Source organism: Verruconis gallopava, assembly GCF_000836295.1.
Source record: "Verruconis gallopava strain CBS 43764 unplaced genomic scaffold supercont1.8, whole genome shotgun sequence".
Classification (NCBI taxonomy): Eukaryota; Fungi; Ascomycota; class Dothideomycetes; order Venturiales; family Sympoventuriaceae; genus Verruconis; species Verruconis gallopava.
In genome coordinates this window covers 919,337-939,496 of record NW_015622144.1, presented here as the reverse complement: position 1 = coordinate 939,496, position 20,160 = coordinate 919,337, and the positions used below count along the sequence as shown (strand labels likewise).

The window sequence follows — 20,160 nt, the reverse complement described above, 5'->3', positions numbered from 1 at the left end:
CATAAGCAAAAACAAACAAATGATATATGCTGTGAAAATCTGACGAACTGTGGACACTTTCTGATTGCTGTCGTATCCACGAAATGTACCCACGTATCCAGCACTTCCGTGAAAGACAACGTAGATAAGCCTATAGAAAGAGAAGACAAAGAGCAAAGTGAAGTGATAATTTTATGCATACAACATTCCATTAACCCTTAGTCAGCTTCTCAAAACCATTCGAGATTTTGGATATAGGTCTCTTTGCTCGTACCAGAACAGGAGCAAATGTACTCCAAGTGCAAAACAGATTGTTGCTCATCGGTATCGTTTTCTACTTTATCTCCTACTTTAGTCTTGAGAACTATACTTGATCATAGATGATTTTTTCTAATTGAGGAAAAGGCATGTTCTAACCGCTTGGACAGAGAAATATAGCTTTATCATCAAATGCCTGCATGGACCTAATGTCTCTTCACAACACGTAGAAACAAAAAGTAATTATCATCTCGTGTTGAATAGCGCAAATGGAGAGGACTATAGTCTTTAGCTTCTCTGATCTATTTCAATTGTAGTTGGAGACTTACATTGAGAAGTCGACGACAGTCCTTGATGAATACGGATCCCAACGTTGCTTACAATAAGGGAGTAAATACTGCGGCGAACTACAAGTTCTGCTAGCCCATATCTGCGACCCAAATAGCGGTGCTTTATTTTCATGTCAGAAGATTTTTCAGATATGGGCAGAGATTCTATGCTTCCTTTATCCAATCATGACGTTCACAGTATTGCGGATCATCACGACGGGGACAATAGCATCGGCTCCATGGTCCTTATGCGAATCGATACAGTAGCTCATGGAAAGCAAGGAATTATACTCCCCCTAGAGCACAAGTGGAAAACGGGATCAGTCTTGCGTACCGGTGAGCAGTAAAAGAAAACAGAAAATGCTACCAGTGATCACAATTTCGAGCGCTTCTTGTGCTCTGATTGGGATTTTGCTCAGCGTCTTCCCAAAAAGCGTCTACTGGTAGAAACCATCTTGACAACCACATTATCTTGGAGAAAACCGTCAAGTTGTTGCAATTACGAGAAATATCCTTTCTAATACCCAACAAGAAGTAATTTGACTTCCGAGATCGCGAATTTCTAAGATATATGTATCCTAGTTCGAGGCAGTTCTCTCCTGAAATCAAATATTCTATTGTACTTCATTGGTAAGAGTGCTTGAACATGTTCATTTCGACTCTTCATAAAGTGAACTGCTCTCGCATCAGGCAGGGAACTATCCTTCTTCATCGGCGCGGTTATTCGCATTTCATGTCCAGCCTATAACCCAGCTACGCAGCAGCTTTGTATTTCATCTCTAGTTGATCTTCCAGACATGACCAAGAGATCTAGGAGCCGCAAGATAAAAGGCCACATAAAATATACGCTGCATGCATAAATCTCGCTTGGTTGCTGCTAGACGAGCAGATTCCTCTCCGGGATAACTTGAACTGCCTGGGCTTGTTGAATGGCTAATGGCTCTTTTACATCCAGCAAGACAGCGAAAGCCTTCTCATTGCACCCGTGTAGGTCAGCCACTGCTCGGTTTTGTAACCTAACTCAAGATTGAGGAAATGTGATCTCGAGCAAGAATAGCTAGATATATCGTGTGCACTAAGATTGCGGCGGAGGATGTGATAATCTCTCGACCGCCCACTATTCCAAGTCAGGACGAGTCAACCACAAATCTCCTGGGTTGAGTAGTCATCCAAAAATTTAAAAAAAATTAAACAAAATAACTCGGAAATATAAGAAGTTGACGACTTCTTTCACTTTCTCGCACAGAACTCCGTGTCAATATGAACATATATCCCGTAAACTGTCATTGGCGCTATAATTGTCACCACATCTTGTGAATAGACACAATTCTGACGCATGATACGTTGAGGATAAAATCCCGGTTATTTGAGAGCTCAAGTAAAGGATTGGGAAGAAAAGTAGTAGAGTGTTGATATATTTCGCAAAAGACGGTACACGCGGAACGAAACGAAGAAAGCGAATTGGTCTTTGAAAAGGGGGTAGTTAGTACGACTTCATTTCCGACGTCTCAGATCCAACTCGTGGTTTATTGGTTTTCCCAAATGAATTCTGCGGTCTTGCAGAGCAATTCCACCCTTCAAGACAACTCAAAGCAGTTAACCCTGGTTTGACTTTTCCTCTTTTGACCCATCGTTAGACTTAAATTGTTGAGTTTATATTTGCTCGCCTTCCAAGATTGGCTTTGCCTCCTCGCTCTTCCACCAGCTAACTCCTTGTTCACCGGGGTATTCAAATCGTTTCATACTCTCTGGTTTCATCTCTACGCTGTAACCCGCAGCAGTAGGAGATACGAAATGCCCATTCTCGACTTTACACGGGTACTTGAAATGTTCATGCAAATGATCAACATACTCCAGGACGCTCTTCTTTCCAGACACTACGACATAGTCGATCGTGCTTAAGTGACTCGTATACTCTGGCAATCCCACACCTCCGCTGTGAGGCACAATTGGAATACCGTACTTTGCTGCGATCAACAACACGGCCAGAACTTCATTGACACCGCCCAATCGACAAGCATCAATTTGACAAACATCTATTGCGCCACTCACGATGAGTTGCTTGAAAACAACTCGATTCTGACACATCTCACCCGTAGCAGTACCGATATTGTACGGTTTCAATGCTTCTCGAATTGCTTTGTGGCCAAGGACATCATCAGGGGATGTTGGTTCTTCAATAAACCAAGGCTTGAATTCTGCAAGTTGTTTCATCCACTCAATAGCTTCTGGCACAGACCAAACCTACACTCTATTAGTATATCATTAGAAGGACAGATGATATCATTCACCTGATTTGCATCAACCATAAGGATATTTCCTTTGTCATAGCCAATAACGCTACGAGCGATTTCTAGCCTTTCGCGATCCTGGGATACACTTGTTCCAACTTTGAGCTTGAAGTGTTTGAACCCTTGGTCCATGGTTTCTTGCAGCAACCTTTTCATCTTGTCCTTGTCATATCCGATCCAACCTGCGGATGTTGTGTATGCGGGTACTGCTTGGTTTTGCTCGGCCTCCTTGATCCTGGCGGCCTTTCCGGATTCAGACTTCTTCAGCAAATCCACGGCTTCTTCTGGAGTAATTGCATCGGTAATGTACCGAAAATCTATGCATCTTACGTATTCTTCTGGTGACATGTCGGCAACAATCCGCCACACGGGTTTGCCCAACACTTTGCCCCATAAATCCCATAGGGCATTGACAACAGCTCCAAGAGCGAGGTGAATGACGCCCTTTTCTGGCCCTATCCATCGTAGTTGGCTGTCGTTAACTAGATGGCGCCATGTCTTGCCCCAGTTTTCAACTAGACTTTCCAAAGTGCGACCCTTGATTCTGTTCGCAAGAAGAGCTATAGCAGCACAAACGATCTCATTGCCACGGCCAATTGTGAACGTCATCCCATGGCCAGTATATTCCGAGTCTGTTGAGAGCACGCAATAAGCAGCTGAGTAGTCTCCGGCTGCGTTCATTGCATCGGAGCCTGTCTTGTCTAGGGATGTCTTGTAACCATCGGGTTAGAAGCTTAAAGCAGCCGTTGCAGGAAATATTGCCTACCGGAAAGCGGACATCTCGGGTCTCACAACCTGTAATTGTGATCATCTTGAGCGGGGAACGCAAGCTATTCCAATTGCAAACACCCTCTCCCAATAACGACTGCAGTTCAAGGATAATAAGACAGGAAAGAGTCAAGCTTGTTTGTGCTTCGGTGCTGCCGGTATGCGCAATTCAATTTTGACCTCCAAAAACAGAAAATTTCGTCTACTTATATACATGCCGAACATAATGGCCCTGACGGAAGAATCGCGACCTTATGACTACCCTGTAAACCTTGCAACCATGACTTCAGGTGGGTCCGAGGAAGGACTTCTGTCAGTTCCATTCGTGGAAAAATTGTTTCACGGGAGCTTCTCTTCCAGTCTAACCAACATGAGCGCCAAGGACCTCACAGAATCTCCCGCTCATGCTTCACAGGCATTTTTCAAGCGCTCGCGTTAAAGTCATGGTAGCGCATGTGCTTTTTGATGTGCTGAAGCTGAGAATATCAATCGTGAGCGGATGCGCTGCCTATCAAGACCGAAGGAAATGAAGAGAACGATTGATTTTAGACGCGTTGAAGCAGCCACAGCGACCTTAAAGCTGTACTAGAAGGAAAGCCTCGTGTGAGAGGCCTTGTGTTTCGTGCTTCATTTTATGGGTCCTATTGCGACAACACTGACGACAGTGAAACAGGCAAGTGCCTACAAAAAGGGCGGACGTAGTGAGGTTCGTAACCCGCTAATAGCTTAAAAGTGGAATAGACGAGAGATCAAACGTAGAGAACAACTTGCAGCCGAAGCACAAGTTAGTTCAGATCAATACACCCTGTCCTCAAAATATCCCTCGTCTTCCATATCCATGTCATCATCGTCTAGGACTTCTACTTTTGTGCCAAGAGCCTGCCGACCTTCCCTCAACAGTGCCTTCAGTTGCTCATTCATCCGCCGTATGCTTGCGTCTTGCTGTTTCTCATCTCTCTTCCTTTCAGCAAGATACTTTCGCGCTTCTGGACTTAAGGGGCTTTCTTTCGGTACAACAGCAACATCAGAGGATGCCCGACGATGAACATGCGATGCTGACCGCTGCAACATGGGAGAAGTGTTTGAGGTGACAAAGTGGGAGGTGCGACGAGAGTTCGGGGTGAAGGAACGTCTGCCCTTGGTTGCTAACCGTATGGGAGACGGCGGTGGTCGGTGGAAGGTCCATTTGCCGTGCAGCTCTTGTTTCTTGGGATCCGGCACAAACACCCAGGGTGACTCAGTGTCCTCAAGATGCATTCGCTTCGCCGGTCTTTGCTCCTGCTCAAACTCAAAATCATCATCATCTAAGGGAAATGAGCCCGGAACTGGTGTTGAATCTTCCCCAAAGCATAAAGAAGGCGCCCCGTTTATCGACTCCCAAGTTCTGCTATTGGCACTCGGTTGCGATTCGCGCCTTGGGGTAGCCATTGCATAGCCCTGACCTCCGCCAGCGTAGAATCCTTTAAATGCACTTGTTCCAAAAGACCAGACCTTGCCAGCGACTGAAATCATAAATTGGCTCCAAGTCTGTTGCTGCTGTGATTCTGCCTTGGCGTAAAGCGGATTGGGGGTGGTTCGGTCGTGTATCGACTCTGCATGCGTGCTTCTCCATCTCCTTCTCAAGCCAAAGTCATCCTGGCTCTGGCCCTCTTCTTTGCTCTCTCGCGCAATTTTTGGCGTGTCCAGTCCGCCAGCCAAATGGTATCGCGTGTTGACGAACGGCTCGGGGCTGGCGAAATCACTTCGGACCGCGATATTGTCTCGACTGAAGATCTTCTGCGTTGTCCCCAACTCAGATCGCGGCGTCACTATCGACGATCGACCTTGCTCCTTCAGGTTCGTTTCGTGCCTTGACCGCTTCTTGCTTGCGCTCGTTGCAGTAGCTTCGGCATATCGTGGATTTCGGCTTTTTGCCATGTAGTCTGCAGGTCGTTGGATTGGCGTCGAAGGGATATGCAGCGGGTGAACTTGGCTCGATTTTCGTGGGCCTGCCTTTCGGCGGCTTTGCAATTGAACGCTGATTGATTGTGGCAAACTGAAAGCTGTTTGGCTCGTGTAGGCCATTGTTTGCGGGGTTGTTAATCGTGAACAAAACGCTTTGGATGTTCTGTTGAATGCGAAAAGCTACGAGAGAAACAGAGGGATCACTGGCCCATATCTGTCAAAAATTCAGGGATGTTGAATTAAGACCGAGAATTCGGTCTACGATTCGCAGTCAGACAACAATTTGACGAGGAGCAACAAAAGATGACGGAGTGCAGACGCCCGTCGTCGCGTAGCCAGATTTCGGAATACGCTACTGACGGCTTCATACGGCTTAGTCGCGGCGTGGGTTGGTGAATTGCGTTTACGCGAGCCTGAGTTGGCGATAAGGGCCACGTCTGGATGCCGTGACTCACTAAGTTGCCGAATGTGAACCTGCTTCAGCTCCCAAATGACTTCTTACACGCTCATTCTTCCGTGACAAACATCCTCTCAACTTTTGCACCTTATAGAAGCCTAGGTTTGAACTCTATCCACATCACAACACCTCCGTCCGATTCGGCATGTCAACCTGCTTCAAAGGTAGCTGCTCTTGCGTAGCAATCACGGTACAGGTTGACGGCGAGCCTTCTATGGTAGTACGTAAAAATTATTGCTTTTGATAAGATCCACGGAAAATGACTGAAAAGGCTCTGTGTCATTGTTTGAACTGTCAGAAGACTACTGGTTCAACGTATAGTATGAATTGGGTTTTGCCTAGATGTGCGTTCAAGGTATTGTCCAGTGCACCAGTAACATATGAAGCTCTTGGCGACAGTGGTAGTCCAGCACTTCGCCGGTTCTGTGGAACATGCAGCTCGACGATGTGGACCGAGTCTTCTCGTTTTCCGGACATGGTTGTCCTCAAGGCCGGAATCTTGGATGAGGGCGGACTAGCTAGATTTACACCTTCCGCTGAGACATTCACCTCCAGAAAACCTAAATGGGTAAATGAAGTTGCAGGTGCAGTGCAATGTCTAGAAGCGTTTAGTTCCTGAATATTGTCTATGCTTGGCAGTAGAGAAAATGGGAAGGTGTGCAGAGTTAGAGTGTTTCTCGTTGGATGATTCCCTGTTACGTGTGTTTATGCTCTCTTTTTCGGCTATGACGACAAGCAGTCAACACGACGAAAAACTCATGAGTCATCAAGATTCCTCATTGTAAAACTCCAGAACAAAGCCATAGCGGCCACGACCATGAGGTAGAACCACCAAACCATTCCCACCATATTTTGCTCAATACCCTTCGCCAAAATCCACCCGCCCAAGGCTGGACCTACAGCTCGTGCAAGGCTGGCTCCTGCATTACCTGCACCATGGATACGTCCTAATGCGCTCTTGCTTGGAGCTGACTGCGTAAGGAGAATGACTGTACTTGGTATGGCCAGCGTCCGTGCCATGATTTGACTCCACGTTATAAGCCCAACACAGATCCAGCGCAAGACGCCCTGTTCTGGAAGCAATACAAGAAATGGAGTCAGAAAATATGTGATTGGAAACATGTACAGGGCCACTCTGAATGTTCCAAGAGTTCCTAATCTAGCCTGAAAGCGCGGATATACGAACATTTGCAGTGCAATCCCGCATAATCCGAAAAAGGACAGGTATAGGCCGATACTCGATGATCGAAGGCCCAACCCACCATGGGAATGTAATTTGGACTCCTGGTAAGATTTATCCATGGGTAACGTGCTCATAAACACTGGATATATGTGCATAAACGCCGAGTTATGCAAAGGTAGTATACCGAAAGAGATCAAGGCACATAGAACATCTCTCGTCCATAAGTTCTTCGGCTGAAGAGGTTGCATGACTGGTTTTTTTTGCGCAGCATCGGAATGCATTGCTGTTATTTGCTGATTCAACATTCTATCGTCCTCATCATTTGTAGGCACAGCTGCATAATCAGCGAAGCGGCTCGAAAATCTCCTCCGAATCCAGAGAATGATAAGACTACCAAATCGAAGCCCAGTGTCTTCATTTTCCTCACAACCCTCCAGTGTCTCCCTAAGTCCACAAAATGCCATTAGAAGGCTTATGGTCAATAGGAAGAAGTTGAAGATTGCTGGAAGAGCAAAAGGAAAAGCAAGCGCAAAGGGGGCACCGTCTGGATTTCCAGAGAAATTCAGGATTCCATTGCGTCCGAAGGCCCACGCCATATTGGTGGTGGGATCTGCCAGCCAACCACCAATTGCAAGACCAAAGACCATGCCAGCATTGAATATCAGTGGCAAGAGCAAAAAGGCTTTGGTCTGAAATTTGCGTTCTTTCACAATTTCAGCAGTAACCGTTCGCATCACGCCAACATTACCATTGAAAATACCTGCAAGTAAACGCCAGAGCATCAAGCTCCCGAAACTTCTAGAGAATCCGAAGCCGAGATTCGAAACTGCGGACACAAGCAAGGCGCCAACGATGACCGGCCGCCGGCCATATTTGTCTGCCCACCGCGCCCACAACATTGATGTCGCTAGTTGGGCCAATGGGAAAATGGCCACGAGGATCCCTGATAGCTGGGCAATCTGTTTGTGCTGATCTTCGTTTGGTGAATCCTGGTTCGGTACGACAATTGACTTCATCAGAAAATATATGTATGGTAGAAGACAAGTATTACTGAGTGGCTCTGACAGTCTGCATAGTCCTAGAATGAATAGTTGATCTTTCTTGGGTAATGAAAGCCATGGTATGCTTTCTTTTGTCGCAACTGTCCCTTTATATTCGATAGCTCTGGTGCGCTGAGAGTGATCAGTGGGGTGAGAAGAAACCTCGTTTGCTTCAGCGAGCTCGATGTCGTCTATGGAAGAAAGCTCTGGTTCACGCTCAACACGCGCCATTGGCCGGAATAATGAGAATTCTCAACTGGATTCGTGGTTTGAATTGAGCTCGTTTTCTCATGTTGTTGCATCTAGATCGTCGAACGGGACGTGCCATTACGCGTTTACCTAGATCAGGACGATCAGGGGTGTCCGAAAAGGGAAACTAATCCGCAATGCGGACTGGATTGGGGTCCGAAGACAGAAAATGTAATAAGCGTCTCCACAATATCTGCTATTGGTTCGTGAAAGTGATGCCATTAAACACAAAAGAAAGTCTCTTCTTTTCTTTCAAGAATGTACGTTTACTACGTGTTATTCTGCAATATTAACAGTGGTTTGCTCCTTTCCAAAGCCACTATTAATGACCTCGACTCTAGAACTACGCCAATCCTGAGCAATGCTGTCGCTGTTATCAAACAATACATTAATCGTCTCCAGTGGCCTCTTCTTTGTTTCGGGATAAAGGAACCATATGACAGGCACACAGGCGAGATTGATGGCCATAAAATAAAAGTAGATATTGGATCCGACATTGTCAATACCGACAGGCCAAACTTGAGCAGTAACTATTGAACCAATTGCACCAAATGAAGCTGCAACATTTAGGCCAACTGCTCGATGCGTGGTTGGAAAGATCTTGAAAAAAATTAGCTTTCGGAAGAAATGGATGCTAGAGAAGAGAACGCACCTCGCTTCCATAAACCCAAGCTCCCGGTCCAAACCCTAGTGAGTAGCTAAAGGTATATATGAAAATGAAGACGATACAAGCATAGTCAGATGCACGGTTTGCATTATTCGGGTATACGATTGGTAACGCACCATTAATCTGTTCCTGATTCAGCTGGAAAGTCCGAAAGACTAGATTGTCTAGAACTTACAAGCATAGCTATGCTCATACCGAGAGCTCCTGCTGCCATGGTGTTTCGTCTTCCAGCGCGATCTACAATCATCATCTCAATGACTGTGCAGCCGATCTTTAATGTTGACTCGATTCCACCAACCATCAACGCAAGACGCGTCCCAAGGCTGAGCTTTCGGAAAAGTGTGGGCAGGTAGTACTTCATGGCAGTAGCGCCACACATTTGAGCCATGAACTGGAGCAGTGCCGCGCGCCACAGACGCTGAAAGAGAGCTGGTTTGCTGAAGAGTTCTAACCAACGCGTGAATGTAGGCATCTGTGCACCAATACTTCTATGAATGTCTTGAAGCTCATCACGGATTTGCTCATCGGAAAATGTGCCCTCTCTAAAATAGATGAGGGATTTGAGTGCCTCATCGGCACGGTGTCGTAACAGAAGCCATCTAGGACTTTTGGTCGTTGGCATTAATGCCGTAACAGTTCTTTTAACAGACTTACGTTTCAGGTACGAACGGCATACCCAAGCACATGATCGCCGCCGGGAAAAATTGGAGTGATATAGATACGCGCCAACCTACTGAACTGCCTCGAGGGCTGTCCCAGTGACTGATCCCATATCCGACCCTGGAGGCGTGTTTTTAGTATTGTTCAGTAGAAGGTTCAGACAGTTCAGACCAGAACGCCACCGCTAGTCCTGCAACAAGTCCAATGTGGTTCATAACAACCAATTTTCCGCGCTGTTTTGGAGGCGCTATTTCACTGCACTTATTTTAGCTTCCCTGTAGTGGGGTTCGCAGAAAGCACGTACGTACCTTTGATACAATGGAACAGAGGTAGACACAACAGCAATGCCTAGACCGCCAATGATTCGTCCGATGATTACCATAGTGTAAGCTCCTGAGGGACCTCCTGACGCTCCAGCTATCAATGCTGAGCCAAAGCAAGCTACGAGCATCCCTACAAGTGCCGCATAACGTCTACCCAAGAGGTCGCTTGTAGGATGTGAGAGGAACAGATAGCTAAGCCATGTGCCGAGGTAATAAATTGCGGTAATTAGACCAGTCTGTGAAGATGATGGGTGACCAAGTGCCTGTTTAAAACCTGGATGGACATATACTGTCGACAGAATGCCGATGTTGTAACCCCACACGAACGAACCGAGAGCGAAATAGCCGCACAGAAAATGAAGACGAAGGCTCGATATATTTATCGGCATAGCTGATGGAAGCACAAATCAAGGCAGTTTGAGTTAAAAAGATCTAGAAATGAAAAAATTTTGGGTGACATCTCTGTATTTCAAAGGAACAAAGTTCGGTGTGGATTGTCTGATTGACCTTATCTTGCATCCGACAGCGGCTAGCTATACAAGCACCGACTCTCAACGAAATGCAGTTCTCTTGACAACAGCGGAAAATATGAGCTTTGTATAACAGCTATCACCATTCCTGCTCCGACTCAATAATTGGTGCATCCTCTTCACCATTTGGTATTATTGGGAACGATGAAACAACTGGGAAAAAAAATCAAAATTGGAGGTGCATTTGAACGGGAGACAGCACATGAAATCACACGAACAAAATATTTCCCAATCAAGGATGTATCCTCGGAACTCTTAAGTGATCCTGTCTCTTTTGCGCTTGTCTCAGATCAAAAGATTCAAAACTGCTCAAGGGCATGTTAGATGCATCACGTGACTTTAAGACCCTCTTTGTCATATCGTCATGAGTGAATTTTTTCTTGAAAAATAGGAAAAGAAAAGAGGCCTAAGACTTGAGATGTAGTCAGTAAACGTTTCAAGTTAGAATTCGTATAGCGAGCGTAGCAATCTTCACGACATACTGCGCAGTCTGACGTCTTTTGTTTACGGGTCTAATTTTTTGGAATTCTAACCATCTAAAATCACTTACACAAATTCATTTACAGTGAGAGATCTCCTAGAGCTGAGATCCACATTCGAGTCTACGTTTACGATGAGAGGTAGTCGAATGAAAAGAAACGTCATGTCTTGCTCACAGAGTCTCAAGACTTGGCCCCGTCCCGCTAAGTTCTTCCCAGCTGTTGTGTGGCACCAAGAATTGTCAGCTTGAAGGGGGATATCCGAGATAGGTTTGCGCTTCGGGTGGAAAGGTAGTGAGGTTGTTTACTGTCAGTTTTAAAGACAAAATAGTGATGTGAAAGAATATGAGGTTGCAGATTTTCCAAAGGGCTAATTTGACTCGTTCGAATAAATAATAAAATATAATGTCAGATTACCCTGGATTTATGCCTTTAGCTTGCACATGCACAAGGATTTTAGCCTTGTTCTCACGCGTAGTCACTTATGGTCCTATGCGATTGCATGATAAAAATAACGATAAATATATCTCATATAGTGCTCAAAATTTCAGATGATCTATCAAGTACTTAACCACGGTTCTGCTAAAATACTAACCGTATAAGCAAATTTAGCTCAAGGGTTGTTGAGAAAACTGAACGAACCGAAAAGGCGGAGGATTCTGAATTAAACGAACGCTCTGGGATGACGGAAGAGGGCTGATACCAGAGCCTGCATATGCCCTGTCCTACAAAGTTTAAGTTCGGAACGAGGTGGATCAATGTAACAAGGCTGCTCTTAACGAAGCAGGCTGCTCTATTGATAGGAGGCAAAACATGTGATTTCCTGGCTCAATCTTCATGCTGACTAGATCGTACAAAGTCAAAAGTAGCTTGCCCCCTGCAAATACTAAGATAGAGAGCGCAGATATGGTGGGCTTATATTGAGGAAGATCCAGATATGGTCTCGCTGGCATTTGGCGGTATCAACGAGCAAGCGCTCTCAGAATAATGCTCAGGGAATACAAGAGCCCCGTGACGTGAGAAGTATTCAATTTCGAAATAAGAGTGAAATCAAGTCACTTACCAACGGTAGCGTATCCATTTCGTCGTGTGGCGCTGACCCTAGCGAAGGAGAGTCCAGCAATACATCCATGTCAAGATGTCAGCACATTGATGGCAGAAGGGGTGCAGTGCCGCGACACTCACACGCTAGACTGTTTAAAACCTAGCGTCAGCCTCAGAGTGGGTGTGATGGCGTTTGCTTCTACCGCGAACGAGGGATACTATTTTGGACCACCCGTAATTTAGAATCTCAGTAGTGGAAAGGATGTGGAATTCCTCGGCGAACCACGGCAAGTTTTCTTGTGACGCATGAGCAAGAACAGGCTTTGACGAAGAATTTAGCCCTCTGCACACCTATTGTTCAAGTCTATTGTGCCCAATAATTACAGCAAGTTTTCCATTATCGTACAGTTAAAGCGGCTTCAAGATTGAGCTCCCAACGTTAACAGATCTCAAAACTTGGTAAATTTTTGGCCTTCTGATAACCATGAGTTATGCCTATCCTTGCGGATTCCGTAGGATATGAACATTTAAGCTGAATGGCAGTCCCAAGCATTACTTGTTGCTCCGCCTTGTATGACGACGTTTCAAAGACACTTAGCATTTTTGTTTGATGAAGAAGGGACCGGATTCATTGCGTGTTCGCTCTGGGCACCAAAGGGCCCATTGAAAAAGTGCCATTCGAACTCGGTTCTGCGAGGCGCATGCGAAAAGCTTGGGGTTGGCGAATTGGCATCCTTCTACCCGTTCTTGATTGGATATTCTTTAGAACACCCGAACTCTAAATTCATGACTCGTGACATGTGCTCGGCAGCAGGAACTAATGCACTTTGCCGGATTCCGGAGGATCATTCAACGTTGACAGGAGATGAGCACCGGCCAATAATGGAAAAATAGCAGTACTACTAGGCCAATTGAGACAAGAAAGAGTCGATGGATTCTGGGGGTGGCGAGACGATTTTGCCTGGGGTTGGTTCTTGAAGACTCCATTTACCTCCACTATGTTCCCTTTGGCGACTTCGTATTCCACTCAACTTTCTTCCTTCATTATCAATAATAGCCGTGGCCGTAGAAATCGTGGGCTTATAATACGAGGCTCGGCTGCTCTGGTCTGAGGGACATTGTTTTACATACAATGGCCGGTGGAAGTAAGTAGAAACTCCTGATTCTACGGAACGACATAACTGACAAACGTTAGTCCACCCTCCGCCAGAAGTGATTGCGGAATGGGCCGCCAAAGCCAACTATGTTAATCCAGAAACACGAGGCGGAGGTATCGTCGCGATGGAAATTGTACTACTCATCGCTTGTTTCCTTGTAGTAGCTCTTAGAATATACACCAGGATTTTCCAATCAAGGACATACGGCTGGGATGATACCGTGATTATTTTCAATCTGGTGGGCGTCCCGGTGTAACTTTGTGGAGTCAAAACACTCACAAAGCAGATTCCCTTAACCGGTATGGCTGTGTCACTGTGTCTTGGTATGGTCAAATAGTTGCAGCCGTGTCTACGACACAGGGCTAATATGTGTCACAGCCCTTTCAAAATATGGATGGAATAGGCATGCATGGGACATTCCATTGGACATGCTATATTCTGCTAGAAAAGTATGTAACCTCGCCGCGACTTTGATATTCATATTTGATTGATATTCTTTAGGTAGGATTTTGCGTTCAGATCTTCTACCTATTATCGACGGTAGCGACGAAGATCTCCATTCTACTCTTCTACCGTCGCCTTACATCTCGGGTTTCTACCGCGTATCTGTGGGTAATCTATGGGTCCATTGCATTCGTTGCAAGCTTCGCAATGGCTGGGGTGATCACTATGTTTGTTGGCTGTCGACCGTTGAGCGCTTACTGGCTGCAAGTAAATCCTCTCTGGTTTTCTGCGAACCAGGGCAAGTTCTTTTGCTACAATGAAGGAGTTTACATTGTGATCGCTGCTTCGATCAGCATGGTTACAGACTTTGTAGTTTGCGTGCTGCCTTTGTGTCTCTTTCTCAAAATACAAATACACTGGAAGCAGAAGCTTGCACTTACAGCAATCTTTGGCGTAGGCTTCTTGTGAGTAAAGGTTTCTCAAAACAATTCTAAGTCCTTGTACTAACACGTTTCAGCCTCTGCATATGCGGAATTTTACGGATGGTCAAGATAGTACGTACTTACTACGGGACCTTCGACATCACATGGTCTTCTGAGCCTGTCTGGGTATGGACAGGAATCGAAGCACACATGGCCGTTGTGCTCGCATCTCTTCCGGCACTGAACCATTTCGTTCGAAAATCTTGGAACGACAGCTCACTTTCTAGCCGTCTCCGATACTTCACAGATCGTCATGGCAGTCGTTTCAGTAGTGGCTATAAAAGGACGCAATCAAAGTCTAACAGCGAGTGGGATGGCAACACTCAGCGGGAATTAGCCAACGACAAACAAGGTATTCATGTGGTTCAAGAGGTGCATCTCGAAGAGTTTTTGCGAGACAAGTCGTATGATGACAGATCAGGAGGAAGGAATGGCGTAAACATTGATGAAGAAGCCATGAAGAAGGATAGAAGAGCTTGGCTGGATGAGACGACATCTGATGATGATTCGATTCGACGTCATAGACTCAAATAAAAGACTCGAATTTTGCTACGTGACTCTCATGTATTCTCACACCTTCATGACGTCTAAGTCGCTAGCTTTCCGTTTTATGCAGACGTTGCCTAAATCAAGTGCCTCGCAATGGCAAGTTTTTCAATGGTAGCAGATCATACTAATCCATCATAAAATGTTGACATAGGTAGACACGCAGATACTGTTCTGGACTCTTCTGAAGTCTATCTCAAACTTTGCACAAGTTCACACGAGGAAAGGAATACGTTTACGCGTGATCAGAAACGAAATGAGCAGACCATCACCGTCGATGGCACTGAAAAAAGACGTATCAAGCAAAACTATTTTGTAAAATACACCTTGTTAAAATATCTCAACGGCCAATAGGGTCTAATGAAATAGCAACGAATAACTTTCAATTACTTCCCGTGTCCAGGGAAAATAGTGCTTCATGATAAGGTATTACTCTAGGCGTGTATGGCCTGTTGAACATGAGGGTATACGGCAACCATCTGCGCATACAAATCGGGGTGGTCTCTCATAAGCACCTCAGGATCCCAAGCACAGGCCACAAAGATTGTGTCGATGCCACTACTCAATGGCGTCGTGAAGATGTTGCAAATCTGAAGGCCAATGAGGAAAGAGAATGCGAGCACAATTGGTGTATATGTGCCGTCTCTGTTGTAGGCAGGAGAGGTAAAGATCAGGTAACAGTATGCCATGAGCGCGCAGGCGTACGCCACAAAGATGGAGCCGATTGAGAGAACGGGACCAATTAGACACTCGTTGACAATTGCATCGATTCCACGATCTTTGATCATACTAATTCACAATATTAGACGTTCCGCTTGAGACTCGAACAAAACATGTCAAACTTACGTCCAAGTATCCTTTGCGGCAGAGAAGTAGGGCTTGCCGTAAAGAGCTATGTGTGAAAAAGCATATCTGTTCACAAATTGAACGGCCCAATCAAGAAGTCCAATAATACAGCCAAGTATGCAGAAAAAGATGACGCCGATGATATTGCCATCTTGAGCACTCTGTTGCTGCGCAACGCTGCAAATTTGCCGTAGCATGTTGATGATAGCCACGATTAGACTACCTAGACTAATCGAGCCAAAGCTGTAGGTTACAGCACGCCTAAAGGCACCACGTGTCGCATTGGCTGGGAAATTGTGACTGCAAAAATACCAAGATCCGTATACGCCGGAGATGGTTGTATGAATCGTGTTCTTAATCCACTCGGAGATCCAATAAGCTGCAAATGTAATGACGACGATGAGGCCAATGACCTTACCTGAGCTGCACCCACCGACGCCTTGAGAACACGCTGGATTCTGGCCTGGTTCGTACTTGACATACACAGCAACAAGGGTAACGGAGTACCACGCGCCAAAAGCCGTTGCAGTGAGACCGCCCAAGAAGCTGACGAGGTAAACGTGGCCGTACCGTTTGGAAACATCGATGCTCGTCTTCAGCATTAACGATGAGAACGGTATCCTTGGGATCCAGGAAATAAAGCATATGCTGGAAAGTCCAAGCAGTTAGAACATACTGGGCAGCTCGTGACAGCGCCAAAGCACCTACACAGTAAAGATGCCAAAGATGAGAAATACGATGCCTCCAGACCAGTACTTGCGGCTCAAGAAGTAGATGGCGGTCGCAAAGGCAAAGATGATGTTCAGAATGCCTGTGATCCAAATGAATTGCTTGGTGAAGAGCCGCGCAAGCCATATATATCCGTAGCCAAGCACAACGGCTACAGCCAGACAAAAGACAAAAAGGACGAGCGTGTTTGTGTCGAGGCCGAAGTCATTGCTAAATCCGCCGCCTTTGTCAGCGCTACGTGATCGCCGAACGCCCCTGCGTTCAAAAGAGTTGAAGACAAACATACTGGCTGTCGTAGATGCCACCTCCGTTGAAGCCTTTCGTCGTGGAATATCCCTGTATGCTGATCCCACTGACCACGACGAAGCCGGCGAACGTAGCCAACAGCAGCACACCGGCCCACAAGTCGTTCCACTTGGGCCTGTCCACCTTGAACGCCTGATTGAAGTCCAATTTTTCGCCAGTCGCCTCATAGCCCTGGGGACCGTAGGTATTGATATGATTGTACTGGGGCGGTTCCTGCTTGTAGCCGTACGGGATGTTTGGCATCGTCTGCGGGTTGATGTCTTCCCTTGGTTGCTGTTGAGCGGGTGCTGGTGCTGAGGGCGCGTTATAATAACTGGCAGCTTCACCCGACATCTTCTCGCGACTTCGGTCCTCGATTTTCGGATTTTGCCTTGAATCTCGCTCTCTTCTGGAAGAAATACGCGTGTCGCGATGACGTGCGACTTGCACCGACGCACTGCACTTGCTGTGGTAGTTGTAAAATAGAACAGGTTCCGGCCAAGTATTTGCGCAAGAAAACTTAGCTCATTGCTGGCATTGGAAAGATGAGTTCTGAGCTGGATCGAAGGATCCCTGGTGATTGGCTCCGTGTCCGTCTTAGGCTTTTGAGATTAGCGAGGCGCTAGCTCCCAAGGCGAAGATCGGTCGTATCTCCATGGAGACTGGATCGCAGTCCCGCGCATTAGTTCACAACGATCGGACGTCATTCTACAAGGCTGCAATCCTTGCCAGACGACCACGAAAAAACGAACACGTCATATGGGAGAGATATGCGAACGAGGAAGAATTGCAGGAGATCGACCACCAGAGGAACCCAAGCTAGGGAAGCTTCATTTCTTGGTGTATTGAGTGAGGCAACGATTCAGGGATGACTTGACCCTGGCAATGCAAACACGCAGACAATTAGTAGACAAATACAACTCCGTCTTTCATTAATTGGGCTCCTATATACGTAGAGCCTCGGGAGATGAAGGGCAGTACATATATATATATATATATATATATATCAGACAGCAGCTTCTTGTGATAGACAATAGACAAGGCCCCCGTTCTCGAAATTTCTGCATTCCATGTCGTGAGCGAGGCGTGAAAAAAAAGCTAGACGGGCCTCATCAAAAACCGGTGCCGATAAGTGACAACCAGCAACTTTTCTCCGGTCCAAGTCCTAGAGATGTATGTGGTATCGAACGCCAGACGCCATGCTAAAATGCTTCGAGAGTTCATATTCCACAGGTAAACAAACACCGTTCATAGCGTTGCCGCCGGGTCCGATCCTGAAAAGCGCGCCCGCTTGTATATGGGACACTAAACCTTCGTAGCCGAGGAGATGGAAAATACAAAAATTCATGAAACAAAATAAGAGCGTTCTTAACCAACCGCTGATCGTGGGGTGTCGGCCAGACAATAGTGAAGCCATGCTTAACGATCATGCAGTCTGCGCGCTCGCGTTCACCCTCATCGGAATCTTTAATTTCATTTCGCTTGCGGGGATTTGCCTACTGATAAGGCTCGCCTGGAATGCTGCCTGCTGAAACGCCAGCATCCTACGGTACAGCTGTTCGTTACTGACCTGCAGGTCGAAGTCCATCAAATAACATACGGCTACCTCGAGCAGGTGTAGCTCCGTATCTTTGACGCCGCCTACGCCAGCGAAGCGGTCTTGCGGATAACGGAGATCTTCCAATGCTTTCATCGCCACGCGCAAACACCCAAGTACCAATCTGTGCATTGTTCGTGCAGTGCAGGGAACCACTCTTTCCTCGACGCTGAGGCGAAATATGTATGTTCCTGCAGCCAGCCAGACGGCAGTGCTCATGGGGCAATATCTTTGGAGGCGAGCAAAATACTGCTCAAGCGTTACCGGTGGCGGCACTCTGCAGAAGAATTTCCGGGCAATGGCTTGCAGCTCGGCATGTGCCTCAACCGCATCAGCGCCGACCACAGGCGTCGCAGGCTCCTTCTCTGTTGCCTCTGGGGAGCCAACATCTACCTTGAGGAAATTCGGCGCCTTGATATCATCGCTCGGAACGGGGGTTGCAGGCCTGCTCGATGTTCGACGATGATGTCTGCGCGAATTCTCCTTCCCTCCTGCTTCCGTAGTCTTCAATTCAACTAATCTGTTCCCGCTCGCCGTGCGTCTGATTGGAGGAGTGGGAGGAATCTCCCCGTTCGCATTGGCTAGCGCCTGTACAAAACGGCACAGCATTTTCATAGCTGTCTCCGGCAGAATGTCATTAGCGTCCCATACTCCGTTTATTGGCGGCGAGGGTATGGCACTCTGGTCGACGGGGGATGATATGTTGGGTATTAGGCCGGTATCTTCCGAGGGATTGGGCGGCGAAGGCGGGCGCTCAGGAGGTGTAGTATGCTCGCTACTCATGGTGGTATTGGTATCGTCGCTCGAGGTCGGGGTGGTGGCGTTGGTAGCGTTTGCCGTGGTGGGCGTGGTGCTACTGCTTGTACCGGCGGTGGCGGCAAGGGTAGACGCTGATCGCGACGAAGCGGAGGAGACGAGGCGCGTGACGTATGCGACGCGAGAAGCGCGCGCAAGCACGAGTGGCATAGTTTGGGAAGTCGCCTCGGTGGGAAAGTGTCAATCACTGTCGGAAGGAGCTTCCTGGTCCGTTGTATGCCATGTGGCACGCGCGAGGGTGAACGTGTGAGGGGTGACGGTGACGACGACGGCCTCGTAGCAGGCACATGCCCGGACACACGGTGGCGTGGGACACAACGAGACACAGAGGATGACGAGGAAGATGACGATGATGGTGATGGTGATGGTGATGGCGAAGAGGATGACTGCGATAGGCAGGAAAAGGGAAAGGTGGTGGATCTGTCAGCAACAGAAGCGCACTAGCAGAGTCGCCAGTAGGTGCGATCGTGGCAACGGCGTGAGTGGGTGGTATCGTGACGGTGAGTATCCTAGTAGGGAAGGCGCTAGGCTGATGTGGAGGGTCCGAAGGGTGGGTGAATTGGGGCGCCGGAGATTGGCCTGGTCGTGTGAGCGGGTGAACGAGAAAGAGGACGGGGCGAGGGCTGGAGGCGAGCGAAGCTTGGAGCGTCGTCTGTCCGCGGCGGGGAGGTTCACCTCGAGCGCTCAAGATCCAAAATGACAGGCGATGAACGACGGTCAGGACGAGGAGGAGTGGACGGACGAATGGATGAATGGATGAATGGATGGTAGACCGTGACGACCAACTGGGTGGAGGGCTGGATGAAGGCGTCAATGAGACTGCGCAACAAGAACAACCGTCCAGCACAGCGCGAAGGCTTGTCTACTTGTATTAAGGCAGCTCACGCTAAAGTGTCAAGTTGGTTACCACGTTTTGACGTAGCCCGGCATGAGGGTTTGCTGCTGCGTCTGTCGATCCCTGGCCAACTTAGCGAGACGAACTAAGTCACTGCTACTCTGCAACTGAGCAGGCCAAGCTGGCAGCCCAAACGTCGAAACAGAGGGAGAGGTGCAGATG

General features: G+C 47.3%; 8 protein-coding genes across 8 annotated transcripts; 2 read left to right on the top strand and 6 right to left on the bottom strand.

Annotated features, from left to right (window-relative positions):
- Positions 1–1,897: 1,897 nt before the first annotated feature.
- PV09_03320 (L-galactonate dehydratase) lies at positions 1,898–3,883 on the bottom strand. The gene is made up of 3 exons (XM_016356504.1): positions 3,624–3,883; positions 2,858–3,568; positions 1,898–2,810 (listed from the first exon to the last, which is right to left on the bottom strand). Exons 1-3 carry the CDS (start codon positions 3,666–3,668, stop codon positions 2,220–2,222), a joined length of 1,347 nt encoding a protein of 448 aa, XP_016216027.1. The 5' UTR covers positions 3,669–3,883; the 3' UTR covers positions 1,898–2,219.
- On the bottom strand, positions 3,877–5,872 carry PV09_03319 (uncharacterized protein). The gene has a single exon (XM_016356503.1). The coding sequence runs from the start codon at positions 5,687–5,689 to the stop codon at positions 4,421–4,423; it is 1,269 nt and encodes a 422-aa protein (XP_016216026.1). The 5' UTR covers positions 5,690–5,872; the 3' UTR covers positions 3,877–4,420.
- A 187-nt stretch (positions 5,873–6,059) lies between these two features.
- On the top strand, positions 6,060–6,870 carry PV09_03318 (uncharacterized protein). The gene is made up of 2 exons (XM_016356502.1): positions 6,060–6,246; positions 6,298–6,870. The coding sequence occupies exons 1-2, from the start codon at positions 6,172–6,174 to the stop codon at positions 6,643–6,645; spliced, it is 423 nt and encodes a 140-aa protein (XP_016216025.1). The 5' UTR covers positions 6,060–6,171; the 3' UTR covers positions 6,646–6,870.
- On the bottom strand, positions 6,423–8,539 carry PV09_03317 (uncharacterized protein). Its single transcript, XM_016356501.1, has one exon. It carries the CDS (start codon positions 8,478–8,480, stop codon positions 6,783–6,785), a length of 1,698 nt encoding a protein of 565 aa, XP_016216024.1. The 5' UTR covers positions 8,481–8,539; the 3' UTR covers positions 6,423–6,782.
- A 205-nt stretch (positions 8,540–8,744) lies between these two features.
- PV09_03316 (uncharacterized protein) lies at positions 8,745–10,635 on the bottom strand. Its single transcript, XM_016356500.1, has 6 exons — positions 10,134–10,635; positions 9,997–10,080; positions 9,820–9,945; positions 9,341–9,770; positions 9,151–9,288; positions 8,745–9,098 (listed from the first exon to the last, which is right to left on the bottom strand). Exons 1-6 carry the CDS (start codon positions 10,535–10,537, stop codon positions 8,775–8,777), a joined length of 1,506 nt encoding a protein of 501 aa, XP_016216023.1. The 5' UTR covers positions 10,538–10,635; the 3' UTR covers positions 8,745–8,774.
- Positions 10,636–13,333: 2,698 nt separating this feature from the next.
- Positions 13,334–14,818, top strand: PV09_03315 (uncharacterized protein; the record flags this gene model as incomplete). Its single annotated transcript, XM_016356499.1, has 6 exons — positions 13,334–13,346; positions 13,397–13,596; positions 13,645–13,681; positions 13,737–13,807; positions 13,860–14,266; positions 14,320–14,818. The coding sequence occupies 6 exons, from the start codon at positions 13,334–13,336 to the stop codon at positions 14,816–14,818; spliced, it is 1,227 nt and encodes a 408-aa protein (XP_016216022.1).
- Positions 14,819–15,131: 313 nt separating this feature from the next.
- Positions 15,132–17,233, bottom strand: PV09_03314 (uncharacterized protein). Its single transcript, XM_016356498.1, has 4 exons — positions 16,692–17,233; positions 16,385–16,615; positions 15,677–16,324; positions 15,132–15,619 (listed from the first exon to the last, which is right to left on the bottom strand). Exons 1-4 carry the CDS (start codon positions 17,042–17,044, stop codon positions 15,265–15,267), a joined length of 1,587 nt encoding a protein of 528 aa, XP_016216021.1. The 5' UTR covers positions 17,045–17,233; the 3' UTR covers positions 15,132–15,264.
- Positions 17,234–17,610: 377 nt separating this feature from the next.
- PV09_03313 (uncharacterized protein) lies at positions 17,611–19,959 on the bottom strand. Its single transcript, XM_016356497.1, has 2 exons — positions 19,779–19,959; positions 17,611–19,682 (listed from the first exon to the last, which is right to left on the bottom strand). The coding sequence occupies exon 2, from the start codon at positions 19,251–19,253 to the stop codon at positions 18,117–18,119; it is 1,137 nt and encodes a 378-aa protein (XP_016216020.1). The 5' UTR covers positions 19,254–19,682; positions 19,779–19,959; the 3' UTR covers positions 17,611–18,116.
- Between the last annotated feature and the right edge of the window lie 201 nt (positions 19,960–20,160).

Coding starts and splice junctions, on each gene's coding strand:
- PV09_03320 (XM_016356504.1), bottom strand. CDS start 3,668: ATGATCACAATTACAGGTTGTGAGACCCGAGATGTCCGCTTTCCG. Junction 3,569..3,623: donor CCCGAGATGTCCGCTTTCCG/GTAGGCAATATT, acceptor GATGGTTACAAG/ACATCCCTAGACAAGACAGG. Junction 2,811..2,857: donor TTATGGTTGATGCAAATCAG/GTGAATGATATC, acceptor AATAGAGTGTAG/GTTTGGTCTGTGCCAGAAGC.
- PV09_03319 (XM_016356503.1), bottom strand. CDS start 5,689: ATGGCCTACACGAGCCAAACAGCTTTCAGTTTGCCACAATCAATCAGC.
- PV09_03318 (XM_016356502.1), top strand. CDS start 6,172: ATGTCAACCTGCTTCAAAGGTAGCTGCTCTTGCGTAGCAATCACGGTA. Junction 6,247..6,297: donor ACGGCGAGCCTTCTATGGTA/GTACGTAAAAAT, acceptor ATGACTGAAAAG/GCTCTGTGTCATTGTTTGAA.
- PV09_03317 (XM_016356501.1), bottom strand. CDS start 8,480: ATGGCGCGTGTTGAGCGTGAACCAGAGCTTTCTTCCATAGACGACATC.
- PV09_03316 (XM_016356500.1), bottom strand. CDS start 10,537: ATGCCGATAAATATATCGAGCCTTCGTCTTCATTTTCTGTGCGGCTAT. Junction 10,081..10,133: donor TCTGTTCCATTGTATCAAAG/GTACGTACGTGC, acceptor AAATAAGTGCAG/TGAAATAGCGCCTCCAAAAC. Junction 9,771..9,819: donor ATGCCGTTCGTACCTGAAAC/GTAAGTCTGTTA, acceptor AACGACCAAAAG/TCCTAGATGGCTTCTGTTAC.
- PV09_03314 (XM_016356498.1), bottom strand. CDS start 17,044: ATGTCGGGTGAAGCTGCCAGTTATTATAACGCGCCCTCAGCACCAGCA. Junction 16,325..16,384: donor ATCTTTGGCATCTTTACTGT/GTAGGTGCTTTG, acceptor TGGACTTTCCAG/CATATGCTTTATTTCCTGGA. Junction 15,620..15,676: donor GCCGCAAAGGATACTTGGAC/GTAAGTTTGACA, acceptor ATTGTGAATTAG/TATGATCAAAGATCGTGGAA.
- PV09_03313 (XM_016356497.1), bottom strand. CDS start 19,253: ATGCCACTCGTGCTTGCGCGCGCTTCTCGCGTCGCATACGTCACGCGC.